General features: G+C 37.4%; 3 protein-coding genes and 1 non-coding gene across 6 annotated transcripts in view; 3 read left to right on the top strand and 1 right to left on the bottom strand.

Moving 5' to 3' along the window:
* The window catches only part of LOC109833163 (endoribonuclease Dicer homolog 3b-like), a 35,235-nt gene extending 34,114 nt beyond the window's left edge, over positions 1–1,121 (top strand). For all 3 annotated transcript variants that reach the window (XM_020400723.1, XM_020400722.1, XM_020400724.1), the window contains exons 12-13: positions 561–672; positions 826–1,121. In XM_020400723.1, the coding sequence (XP_020256312.1) occupies positions 561–672; positions 826–1,021 (308 nt within the window). In that variant the 3' untranslated portion in view covers positions 1,022–1,121. The remainder of the gene's footprint in view (positions 1–560; positions 673–825) is intronic.
* TRNAT-AGU lies at positions 1,282–1,355 on the top strand. The gene has a single exon. It is a non-coding gene; the product is annotated as a tRNA-Thr (tRNA).
* Positions 2,127–7,485, top strand: LOC109833161 (xylulose kinase). Its single transcript, XM_020400720.1, is given in 12 exon segments — positions 2,127–2,371; positions 3,071–3,653; positions 3,655–3,723; positions 3,802–3,890; positions 4,371–4,435; positions 5,717–5,772; positions 5,876–5,996; positions 6,092–6,166; positions 6,449–6,502; positions 6,614–6,708; positions 6,794–6,968; positions 7,056–7,485. Coding segments are annotated over 12 exon segments (1,695 nt in total). The 5' UTR covers positions 2,127–2,291; the 3' UTR covers positions 7,289–7,485.
* LOC109833162 (tubulin alpha chain) lies at positions 8,720–11,424 on the bottom strand. Its single transcript, XM_020400721.1, has 3 exons — positions 11,187–11,424; positions 10,071–10,305; positions 8,720–9,982 (listed from the first exon to the last, which is right to left on the bottom strand). Exons 1-3 carry the CDS (start codon positions 11,277–11,279, stop codon positions 8,955–8,957), a joined length of 1,356 nt encoding a protein of 451 aa, XP_020256310.1. The 5' UTR covers positions 11,280–11,424; the 3' UTR covers positions 8,720–8,954.

The following is a 13,412-nucleotide window of genomic DNA, read 5'->3' as shown; positions in this document are numbered from 1 at the left end:
GGAGGATCCACCTTTGATGGCAGTCACAGAGCATACGATAAGTAGATATATACAAGCACCCTAAGTTGGCTCTGATACCACTTGTTGGGACAAACCCGAGGCCTAATAGAGCAGGATCGCAGCAATAGTAGAGATAAAAAGTTGGACACACAGATTTACGTGGTTCGGCACTTGATTGTTTACGTCCATGGGCAAGGATAGAAGAATCCACTATGAGAAGAAAACTCTGGAGTTACAATCTCTCTTTACAAGGAGATACTCTCTTTCTATTTTTTTCTCTCTTACTCTTCTATAAGAGAAGTTGTTTCTGGGATGAATTTTTCTTAAGAATTTGGAGCCTATTTATAGTGTTTTGGAAAACACTATGCATAATAAAATATTAATATTTTACTATACATTTATATTATAATAATGAAGTGGGGCTCGCTCTTTTATCCAAAGTCAAAAATAATTGCTTCACATGGGCTGCTGCTGACACTGATAGCATTAAAAAAAAGTTTATCTGATGACTGATAGCATGAAATCATTTATCTCATGAGTGACAGTTTGTGTTTTCTCAGTTGCACTTCCAATTAAGATGGAGAAAGGTGGCCCTAGAAATTCTCTCTTCGACCTCTGTCGAATACTTCAGTGGCCAATGCCAAGATTTGATTCTACTGAAGAGAAATTCAGGTTTGTACATTCTATGAATGAAAGATAAGATCTAGTCAGAAAATTTTAGCAACAATGAAAATTTTCCGGTCCAAGTTTCTTAAGTTCAGAACTGAAACTACGTGATTATCTCCCAATATATCTTTTTACAAAGATCTGTCTTCCATTGAACAGGAAACAAATATCACTGAATGGAGTGATGGGTTTCAACAGATATACATCAAGCATTACATTGCACGTGCCAAATTCTCCAGCATTCCATCTTGAGGGCGAGCCCCGAGCAGATAAGAAAAGCTCTCGAGACTCAGCTGCACTTGCCATGCTTCGAGCACTTGAAAAAATGGGCTTCTGTGTCTTAACAAAGTTGTAACGAGCAAATTATCATACGGAACCTGTACTGGGCTTTTTCTTCAACAATTTTGTTTGCTAGTTTAGTTCTGCGAGTTTGAAAACAAGTGGGGAAATCGCCTGTTTGAGATTTGTTTTGGACTGGTTTTGGCTAAGATTGACCTTTCATCACAAGCTATCGGTCATTTTGTTTATATGTAAATCAAAATCAAATAAATAACTATGCGACAAAACCTTTGTTTAGACGTGTGATGATTATGTGATAACTGCTTAAATTCCGTAGCTTTCGTAGCTCAGTTGGTTAGAGCACCCGTTTAGTAAGCGGGAGGTCTTGAGTTCGACTCTCAACGAAAGCAATTTCTGTTGTTGTTTTTTAGTATTTTGCTAAATGGCACTTACATACCCAGTCGTTTCATCTATTTTTTTTACCTATATACTCTCATTTGTATTTGGTAGCAATTAAATACGGTAAAGTTTTTTAAACTTGTATTTATATATCCTCATTTAATTTTAGTAGGACTTATATACCCTAAAGTTATTAAAACTAGCATTAAATATTCTAAAGTTTTTAAATCTGACAGTTAGATACTCTAAAATGTTTAAAATTTGCACTTAAATATTCTCAAGTTTGCATAACTGGCGATATCTATATGCAAGTTTTAAAAACTTTATAGTTTTTAAGTGCTAATTGTAAAAACATTAGGGCTAGCTTTTTTTAAACTTGGAGTTTTTTTGCTACTAATTACAAGTTTGGCTATAAGTGATATGTAGGTGAAACAATAATGTATCTAGATTTAGATCCTCTCCTAATGAAAAACTCCTAACATCTCCTAATAAGGAGATCTTACTCTTTTATTTTCATCATGACCTTTCATTTTCCCACCCATCCTTGTGGGCCCCCCTCCCAACTCTTCACAAATCTTCATTAGTAAATATTAGGATGAGGAGAGGATCCCAATTCCATTTCTTAACTTACTTCCGCTAAAATTTCTTCAACTATCTCCATAATTATCCAAAATAAAATATCTGATACCTGATTTTCCTCTGTTTATGGCGGAGACTGAAGATTTCTTAAGATTTTATTGTTATCCCATCTTTTCAATCCTTCTTTATAAACCCTTTCCCAAGGAAAACTATCCTCATCATCATCTTATCCACAAGAGAAAAAAAGAAAAAGAAAAGCCATTTCTTTCCGTATTTACCCAATTACCTTCCTTTTTTTACCCATAAGGATTAAAAAAAATTTCCATTACCCATTTTGAATTCCCCTAAAATTTAAAGCACAGAACTCCATGGGCTCCCTCGACGAGTTAGCGATGGGTTACTCTCTTCCTCACGATTCTCTCTTTCTCGGCTTCGATAGCTCGACTCAGTAAGTATAATTGATTATTATTTTCTCGGCGTTTTCCATTATTATTATTGCTAGAGCATCCTCCTAGATAGTTGACGTGTACAAGTGATGTGCTTGGTTTTGGGATTTTTATGATTTGGGTATTGGATTTTGGTGTTATAGTGATCATAATATATGTAGATAGTTAAATTTGAGCTTAGGGTTTTCTTCGATCAGAGATTAGAATAAATACAAGTAGATGGTTTTGGGTTTTTTTCGCACTTATCAATGTCTTTCTTCATTTCGGACCAGAACAAATACAAGAATGCACATTTAACTTCATCCCTTCTCGTTCTCTAGATTCCAAGAAAATGTTGGGTTTGGAATCTCATTGCTTGGATGCTGATTGTACACTGGATAGAGTACATCAGGATTAACTCAAATAGATTGATCTGCTTATCATTTCGAAAACAAGATGCTCTAATGTTTCTAGATTTCTTCATTGTGTATTTTATGGTAGAATCACATCTTGGTATTTGGGATATCAGAGTTTGATTCAGCTTGGTTATTGAATTGTGTATTATTAGAATTTTATTCGTCCATATATTTTTCCTTAAAAGAGGACTGGCTGAACTGAAGGAATGAAATAGCATTTCATAAATTTCATTCTTTTATTTCACAATTATGAATTGTTAGCATCAAAGGATGCCAATTAAATAACTTTTTGATCTCTATCAACAGGTCACTGAAGGCAACGGTGCTCGATGCTAACCTCACCATCGTTGCTTCCGAAACTATACATTTTGATTCTCAGTTGCCACACTACAAAACGAAAGATGGGGTTTACAGAGACCCCATAGAGGATGGGAGAATAGTTTCCCCTACATTGATGTGGGTGGAGGCTCTCAACACTCTCCTTGAAAAACTTAAATTGAAGCTGGACTTCAGCAAGGTTATCGCCATATCAGGAAGTGGGCAGCAACACGGCAGTGTTTACTGGAAAAAGGGAAGTTCAGCGACATTGGCCTCTTTGGATCCTAGCAAGCCTTTAGTGTCTCAACTTGCCGAAGCTTTCTCTACCAAAGAATCACCAGTTTGGATGGATAGTAGTACCACTTTGCAATGCAAAGAGATTGAGAAAGCTGTTGGCGGTCCATTGGAGGTGGCGAGACTTACAGGGTCTCGTGCTTATGAGAGATTTACAGGACCTCAAATTCGAAAGTTATATGAGACGAAGCAAGATGTTTATAATGATACTGAGAGGATCTCGCTTGTTAGTTCTTTTATGGCATCTCTTTTGATTGGGAGGTATGCTTGTATTGAATGAGACTGATGCAGCAGGAATGAAATTGATGGATATTAAAGAGCGTGTGTGGTCTAAGATTGTCATGAAGGTAGGTTTGTTATTAGGACTCTTTGATTACAAAGTTAATCCTAGTTTATACTTTTCTTAATTTACTTTTTTGTTATAGGCTACTGCTCCAGGACTGGAAGAAAAACTCGGCAAACTGGCACCAGCTCATGCAGTTGCTGGTCCAATAGCTCGTTATTTTGTGGACAGGTGTGTTAAAAGTCGCTCTCAGATCTCATCATAAAATTGAATATTCACTTGCAAAGAATTACGTAGATTTTCCAGGATAATTGCTGTAATGGTCACATATTGGTATTAACTACCATATTTGACCTTAAATTTATTAATAATTATGCTCTCTGAAATATGTATTTGATGAGCTTATATAGAACTACATATGTTTTGTAAAGGGGAAAAAAAACTAAAACTACGGTATTCTGGCGGATTTTGATACTATTCAGATTTGGATAACATCTCACAGACTAGAATATGGATATTGTCTTTATAAATCCGTAGAATGTGGGAGACGGTTCGGGTAATAGTTAATCTTTTAGTTTCATATTCAAATATCAGGATATATGCTCTGAATTTCCTGTGCTAACATCCCTATACCCTCATATAATATAATTTCATAAATAGACAATGCATGATATTGGTATTACTGATTCTGATTTTATTAAAAACAAACAGGTATCATTTCAACGATAGTTGTCTGGTTATTCAGTGGTCTGGAGACAACCCGAACAGTTTAGCAGGTGTGTCAAGCTTTACTGTTAGTACTTTTCAATTATGTTAGCTTTATAAATTCAATTTTCCGGATTTTGTGGGATTTACGATTTGCCGTTCAGTAGTTTCTTGCAAGCTGTCTGGCATTCAAAAGTTCAATCAAACCTTTCATGAGATTTCATCTGATCCTGAACTTTTAAAAGATAGACAAGTGGAACTTACACCTCCTATCAACGCGAATCAAAACCAAATATCGATATTGGCCTTATTTGAGTTCCTGATAATTTCAAGCCGACTTCTTCAGTAGCCTTTTGTCTAACTTCCATCTCTTTTTGCAGCACAATCTCTGACTAGTAGTATACATGTTGATGATGGCTAGTCCATCTGAAAATTATGTTTGAACCCTTTAGATAATTTTCCAACTTGCGGGATTATCCTATTTAACATAAATGTTAACAATCAATTATAAATTATCTACAGGATTATTGATATTGACCCACTAGAGCATCAATCAGTGTGAAGGCTGGTCTACTCATGTCTATATTTCAACTTAATTCTTAGAATGATAATAATAGTTAACTTGAACTTGTTTAATAAAATTTGACAAAATTAGTTTCCCCCTTGAATATGAGCATGTTGGAAGATATACTTTTATTGAAAATGAAGAGTAGGCTAAAGTTCCTGCTCTGAGAATCATTGAACTCTGGAAAGAAACAAACATCACTTGCTTGATTATGTCACTTTGTAGGCTTAGCTTAGTTTGTTCGCATCTAAATTTCAAATTATTGTCTGGAGTTGTTGCAACAACTAACTTCATCTTTTAAGTATGATTTAGCCTACTAATCTACCATGAACTTTCTAAATTATGGAGCTTTTCTGACCTATTCCACAAAGTTCTGGTAGATTATCCTCTGTTATCTTGCTATTAGTGAACATACCATGTGACCTGTAAGTGATAGTCTACCGGACGAGATTTTCCTTAATATATCATGTGTTTTACATGCTGCATCTTATATAAAATTTTACAGGAAAGTAGATTATTGTAGCTTATTTTCTCTCACTAACGCTGTAAGGGATTTTTTTTTTAAAAATAATAGAAAGTTCACGATAGAATCAGAGATTACTCTAATTTTCAAAGTGTATGGTAGTGTAGTGCGAAAGAAGATAAAGTTCATTATAGTTAATGTATAATTTAGTCCTTTTCTCTCTAAATTGTCACTTTTCACTAATAGAGAGGAATTGTTTAATCGATGTGGTGTATATTATATACTTGACTACGCATCAGCCTATAAGTTTTTTGTTCTCTACAGGTTTGACTCTGAATACTCCTGGTGATCTGGCAATAAGTCTTGGAACCAGCGATACCGTAAGTAAACATCATAGCTTCTTCGTGATGTAGCAACGTTTCGTTTTATCTAATTCGAACTTGGTGGTGGTACTCATATGACTTCTTGTTGTTCCTGTTATAGGTGTTCGGAATAACAAATGAGCCCCGACCAAGTCTAGAAGGGCATGTTTTTCCTAACCCTGTTGATCCAAAATGCTACATGGTTATGCTCTGTTTCAAAAATGGCTCTTTAACTCGAGAAGGTTCTCCATCTGGGCTTAAATTTTTAATTTCATAATGGCTTCTCATATCAGCACCTTTGTAATGACAGCTAACTACATAATGTTTGTTACTGTAGATGTGCGTAATAGGTGTGCAGAAAGCTCTTGGGATGTGTTCAACGAAACATTGGAGAAAACACCTGCACTCAATGGTTTGTTTATTAGTTCTATTTGCCTTCTCTGCGTGTTTTTGGATTCTTGTTTTATCTTCTGATTTTGTATCTGAATATGCTGTTAAGCAATTTCAATTGAATTGTATACTTATATTAAAAAATATACTTATATACTTCAAAAGTCAGGTGACCTAGGGTTTCTTGTATATTAAAGTTTCACTGATGTTTTAGTTTGCTGTGCATCTAGTAATTGGTCCATGCATTTCCCGCATGCTTTATGAACTATTATTCTGATAATTACTTTACTTTCTGTCATTTCAGGTGGAAAATTAGGTTTCTTTTACATGGACCATGAAATTCTACCTCCCTTGCCAAGTTAGTTTCAACTTGTATTTTTTTCTCTTATATTTCCTAATTGACGTGCAGTTATTCAGATATCGTTACTAAAGACATTGCCTTCTGACCAACTATTGCATCCATATGTAGTTGGATACCACCGCTATGTGATCGACAACTTCACTGGCAACTCAATAGATGAGATGAAAGCACGCGAGATTGAGGAGTTTGATTCTCCTTCAGAGGTTAGTATCCTTGGCACTAAACAAATATTCATTCCGTGTTTTCATAAGAATGTTAAAAAGATGACCTTCATTTTTTTTAATGCAGGTGCGAGCGATCATAGAAGGGCAATTCCTCTCTATGAGAGGCCATGCTGAGAGATTCGGCATGCCAACTCCTCCCAAAAGGATAATAGCAACTGGTGGGGCTTCATCAAATGACTCCATCCTTAACTCCATAGCTAGCATTTTCGGTTGCCCTGTCTATACTGTTCAAAGACCTGGTATATATCGTTCCAAGCATTCAATCTCTTTTTCAAGTAAAATATCATATTTATTGTCGACGATTTTACCCCTCCAATCAATGACAGATTCTGCTTCCTTGGGTGCTGCATTGAGGGCTGCACACGGATGGTTGTGCAACAAAGAAGGCAAATTTGTGCCGAGCTCAGCACTTTATGAGGGCAAAATAGAGAAAACCTCTCTAAGCCCTAAGCTCTCGAAGCCTGCTGGAGACAAGGAGCTCCTGTCCAAGTATGCGTTGCTGGTGAAGAAGAGAATGGAAATTGAGAAGGATTTAGTCGAGAAGTTTGGACGCAAATAAAAGCTGGGCAAATCCTCTCACCTTCAGTTTGACTTGCAAAGATCGTATATAGTTAATTTGAGATTGGTCTTATTTGATGTTTGCTAATAAGTTTTGGCTGCCAATTGAAGTGACCAGGGGTAATAAGCTTATTAAGCTGTATGGTATCTCTTAGTTACTTTTCTTTATGTTCCTGAAAATGCTCTTCTCAGTTCATTTTTTTTTTTTTTTACATATTAGTACTCAATTATGAGCTTTATTTGAAAGGGGCCATAAACATATGGGTATTTCCCGATCTAAGTAGGCAACCGAAAGTGTATGTTTTAAGCGAAAACAGACCCCATGCGGTGTCCCCAAATTGCAATCGCCTTAGTTTTATTTGATGCTAAAAATAGAACTCATGTGGGTCTATTTCTTGTGAAAGGATCCCCTTGGGGTCCTGGCCCAAGTGCCAATATAACACCTTCTGAACGTTTTCAACCATTTTAAAAGGAAAAAAGTCTAGTAGTTAGGTGTCTATACTCATCAATAGAACAATAGGGGGATCTATCGCCTGCTGAGATATCTTTAGCGATTTTAAGAGTCAGAAAAATAAAATAAAATCATTCATTGGGTCTATCCGCAGCAAATAGAACTACATTGTGTCTCTTCGCAATTGGGTGATACTAAGGGAGTTGGTTTGCAGTTAAACCATCATTCCTATCCCATTTTCTTCAGAGACTCGTTCCGATCCGACTACGACTAAACAATTTTGTTATTTGTCGGAAGTAATCCAGATGCCAGTCCTTCACAAGCGTAAGTTGAGATCCGAAAGGCAAAAGCAAAATGATGATTATCCTCTCTCAGGTCCAAAGCAAAAATCACCTGGTAAGTGGCGAGATATCATCTGGCCAACTACTAATTATTCCCTTTGTTCTCAAGTTTGATATTTACATGTCGAACATCTTATATTGTTATTTGATCGCATCAGACTGATAATTCTAAGGACCTAACAATTATTCCTTTTTTTTAATCCTTGTTATAATTATTCACTTCGCTCTCAAAGTTTGATAATTACATGTCAAACATCTGATTATATACCCTTTGTTATTGCATGAACATCTATCTACTATCGATCTTCGTTCTCATTCAGACTGATTTTACCGACTAAGGGTATTCTGATATAATTTTTTTCTCCTAATTATTGCACTTCATTCTTATTCAGAATGGTTTTTTACTGATTTAAGGACATAAAAATTATTCTTTGATATTACACGTCAAACATTTGTTTATTGCTCTTTGCTCTCATTCAGAAAGATTTTATCGCCAGAACAGGCTAACAGGCCATCATCATAGCTCCAGAGAAATCCATCAATTTTTTCAGCTAAAAAATTTACAACACTACACATTAATGCGGCAATCAGAAAGATAGCAAGCAAAGTTCACCTAAGAAAATTAATAAAACACGCAGTAGAAACAGATAAACGGAACCAATCATAAAAGCAATTTTAGAAACAAAGCATCGTATAGCAGTAGATTAGGCACAGCCAATATTGATATGAAAGCATAGCAGGAGATAACATGGACCCACAGCTAAAAGCCTTAAACAGGACTCGGCCAAACAAAAGACGAGACCAGAACAGACAGCAAACAACCTAGACAGCCACCACGGAAACACGCAAGAAGAAACGGGCAGCAAGCAGCTACCTCAATACTCATCACCCTCATCACCATCCTCACCTTCAGCAGACTCAGCCCCAACCTCCTCATAATCCTTCTCCAGCGCGGCGAGGTCCTCTCTCGCCTCCGAGAACTCCCCTTCCTCCATACCCTCACCCACGTACCAGTGCACAAACGCACGCTTGGCATACATCAGATCGAACTTATGATCAATCCTCGAGAACACCTCAGCAACACTGGTCGAGTTAGAGATCATGCAAACAGCCCTCTGAACCTTAGCCAAATCTCCACCGGGCACCACAGTAGGAGGCTGGTAGTTGATACCGCACTTGAATCCAGTAGGGCACCAGTCGACGAACTGGATGGTTCTCTTGGTTTTAATGGTGGCCACTGCCGCGTTGACGTCCTTTGGGACAACATCACCACGGTACATGAGGCAGCAAGCCATGTACTTTCCGTGGCGAGGGTCACACTTGGCCATCATAGAGGAAGGCTCAAAGGCGCTGTTGGTAATCTCTGCGACTGAGAGCTGTTCGTGGTAGGCCTTCTCCGCTGAAATGACAGGAGCATAGGAGGAAAGCATGAAGTGGATTCTTGGGTACGGGACTAAGTTGGTCTGGAACTCAGTAACATCCACATTGAGGGCGCCATCAAACCTGAGGGAGGCAGTCAGAGATGAGATCACTTGAGAAACGAGGCGGTTGAGATTGGTGTAGGTTGGGCGCTCAATGTCAAGGGAACGCCTGCAGATGTCATAGATAGCCTCATTGTCGAGGAGAACAGCTACATCGGTGTGCTCCAAAAGGGAGTGAGTGGAGAGGACACTGTTGTAGGGCTCAACAACAGAGGTGGAGACCTGGGGGGATGGGTATACGGTGAACCCGAGCTTGGACTTCTTACCATAGTCCACAGAGAGACGCTCAAGAAGAAGAGAACCCAGGCCTGAGCCAGTGCCTCCACCAACAGCATTGAACACAAGGAACCCCTGAAGGCCAGTGCAGTTGTCTGCAAGCTTCCTGATTCGGTCGAGGCAGAGGTCAACAATCTCCTTGCCAACTGCAAAACAACATTTTGAGAGGGTGGATCAGAACAAAACGATCATACAAATTGACTAATTTCCGAGATTTGTGATCTGGATTATTACTGGTATAGTGGCCGCGGGCAAAGTTGTTGGCAGCATCCTCTTTCCCGCTGATGAGCTGCTCAGGATGGAAGAGCTGACGGTAAGTTCCAGTCCTCACCTCATCAATCACAGTGGGCTCGAGATCGACGAAGACAGCACGGGGCACATGCTTCCCAGCGCCAGTCTCACTGAAGAAGGTGTTGAAAGCATCATCACCTCCTCCAACAGTCTTGTCACTCGGCATTTGGCCATCAGGCTGGACAAGGGAATTTAAAGTTTCAGTTTACGATGATCAGTATATAAATGTACAATACAAACAACATAGGATAACTACTGATGATCAACGCAAAATCATGTCAGGTGAGTGAATGTGAAGCTGAAAAGATTTAAGAGTAAAACAGGCATCAGCTAAGATACTGTCAACAAGTGAAAATTGTTCGACCACATGAAGTTTGCTGAAACATTGATGTAATTAGCAAATCGGGCTTAATATATGACAGATCTATTTAATCGGTGCAAATATACAAAGAATGATATCAACATCCTAGCGTGCATGAGATCTACCATTATAATAACAAGGACTACAGACCAACAGATCTAGCAAAAACTAAGAAAATCAAACACATTTCTCCAGAGTTAAAGATATCATCAATTTCGCAAATATAATCTTAGTATAGTTAACCAACACAAGATCTATAAACTACTCAACAAATTCTTCAAAATTATTGTAAATGTTCGGATCTAAATGAATAAGATTGAAATCGCAGCATTCAACTTCAAATCTATATAGAAACCCTAGATCTGATGTAAAGATTAACGATTATCAAGCTAGACAGGAAATTGTGCCTGATGAAACAAATTTACAGAAATATCCCTAAACGTTGATAGATCTAACGATATAGGAACAATATGATCCAATCACGCAAACAAATTATAAAATCTAGCATTACGAACGCTGATCTGCGAGTTTCCAACGCAGGGTCAAAGATCTATGAAGAAACAGTTAAAACTCAACGAATCTAACATCAAAATACATAGATTAAGCCATCTCCTTCACTTAATTTAACAAATTCATTAAACAACAGAAAATCAACGAAAAATCGAGAAAAAGCAACAGATCTAGAGATTTGATCCAACCTGGATCCCGTGCTCGAGGCAGTACAGCTCCCAGCAAGCATTTCCGACCTGGATCCCAGCCTGTCCAATGTGGATCGAGATGCACTCTCTCATTTTCGATGAAAAAGGGAGCAAATCAAGATCAAAATCTAAAGAAATCTAAAGGTAGAAGAAGCAGGCGAACAAAGAGAGACTGAAGAAATTCTAGAGGTAGGCGTTTGCAAAGACGCCTTCCGATGATCTTTGCCTGGCTTCCTCTCTGGGGATTTTATAGGGAAAACTACGAAGCAAACCCTAGATTTTTTATTTTTTATTTTTTAATCTGAGTTTGTTCACCATGGTTAACTTTTAGACGGCTGCCAGCGGCGAAAACCTCGCTGGACAGCCTAAGTGCCTAACCATGGTTAAAGTTGTATAACTTGCCGCCCGAGCTTTTTTTAATTAATTTCAAATGATTTCCTTGGCGTAGTAGATTTACTAGAATGCCCCTATGTTTAACCGTTGTTTAGGTTGTGCCTGCGAGTAAAGTTAACGGCTGTCGTTACGCTCGATGGGACTACGCAACGGCTCGCATTTTGAAATTTGAGAAGGTGCCGAAAGTGCGGACCCACGTGGAGGCCCGTTTGGTTGTATGTTTTTACCATGTAAAATGATGGAAAGTGTAAAAAAATGGGTCCCAATGTCAGCTTTCATCACTTTCAATTGTTTGTTTGTAATTGTGAAAATAGTGTAAATTGGTTTCATATGTTGACGTGGCTTGTAAAGTGATTTCATAAAAAAAGACATGATTTTAGAAGAAAACTGACATTGAAGTCAGGAAAAAGTAATTCCAACCAATATGATCACTTGAGTAGGGACCACTTTTTACACTTTTCAAACAAACAATTAAAGTTTTATTTTGCAAACCAAACAAGTGTTTTATGATTCCAATGGAATCAAAAACAAACAAAAAAAAGTGTAAAAATGAAAATGATGAGGTGGACAACAACTTTCCAAGTTGTGTCATAAATGCACAATTTTACAAACAACAACCAAACAGCCCCGCGGGGGACGAGAAAAAAAAAAGAGTGGATGAGGAGCTGTTTGGTTCACATATCAAAATTTTAAAATGCGTAATCTTACAGAAAACTTCAAATCTATAGTGTTTTATATATGTTTTAAAATTTTCAATATTTTATTTATGATTCAATATTATATAGAAAAATAAATTCGGACATGTATTTTTATTACTATGAAATTAATATTATTACTAGAAAAATAAAATTTATAATATATTATTTGATTTAAACCCAAATTATAAGATAACAAATTCTAAAAAAGAAGGAAAAGTAAATATACTTGGTTACCTCCCATAAGAAAATAAAATACGTGGGTATAGAAAGAGAGATAAGCATACCCATTTATGATATTTAGTAAATCCTCTCCAATTGAGAGAATTCTTAAAATGCTAAAAACTAAGTGTTTTTTACATTTTAAGAATCAATATTCTAAAAAAATTATTGAAACAAACATCAAATATGGAATCCTAAAACCAAAAAAAAAACATACTTTTTGATCCCAAAATTTATAATCAGTACCAAATGCTAGATTTTTGCTTGAACTAAACACCCTCTAAATGAATCTAGGTTAATGAATCTAGGTTTGGCCTTAAAGTCTCATTTTGAGAAGAATTTTGTTTGTGAAAAACTAGGTCAAATTGGGCTCTTTTTTCCTAAGTCTAAAATGTATCCCCTAAACTAGTTCTCTTCTATGGACCACGAGGGGGTTTGTTTTAAAAAAAATAGTTTAGAACAAAATTGGACCAAGAACTCGGTCAAGATTGATCCCGGCCCAATTTTATAAGGATTGTCAAATACATAAAGTTTGGTAAACGGATTATGTACACCTTGACATAGGATATTTGCAGATGAAGATAAATTTCTATTCCATTATTTTATTTTATTTTATTTTTTTGGTAAAGAGGAAAGGAAAAAAAACAATAACGAAAAATCATTCCACTCTTAACACTTCAGGAAAGGAAAATATGAGTACAGACTAGGTCTGTCCATTTGGCCCGGCCGGGTCCGAGCTCCGAGCCCGGCCGGGTTTAGCCCGGGAACCCGGGCCAGACCGGGTTTCGGGCCCTGGTACGAGCCATCTCATCGGCGCCCGGCCCGGTGCCCGGTCGGGATGCAACGATCACATAATATGACCGTTATATGACCATTGCGAGCAAATGTCGGGCCGGGCCAACCCCCGGAATTAACA

The sequence above is a fragment of the Asparagus officinalis genome, chromosome 3 (assembly GCF_001876935.1).
Source record: "Asparagus officinalis chromosome 3, Aspof.V1, whole genome shotgun sequence".
Lineage (NCBI taxonomy): Eukaryota > Viridiplantae > Streptophyta > Magnoliopsida > Asparagales > Asparagaceae > Asparagus > Asparagus officinalis.
This window is presented reverse-complemented; position numbering and strand designations above follow the sequence as displayed.

Bases quoted from the DNA above. Each gene is read 5' to 3' on its own strand.
- LOC109833162 (XM_020400721.1), bottom strand. From the start codon at position 11,279: ATGAGAGAGTGCATCTCGATCCACATTGGACAGGCTGGGATCCAGGTC. The intron at 10,306-11,186 runs GTTGGATCAAAT...TCCCTTGTCCAG, and splicing joins GCCTCGAGCACGGGATCCAG to CCTGATGGCCAAATGCCGAG. The intron at 9,983-10,070 runs GTAATAATCCAG...GTTGTTTTGCAG, and splicing joins TGCCCGCGGCCACTATACCA to TTGGCAAGGAGATTGTTGAC.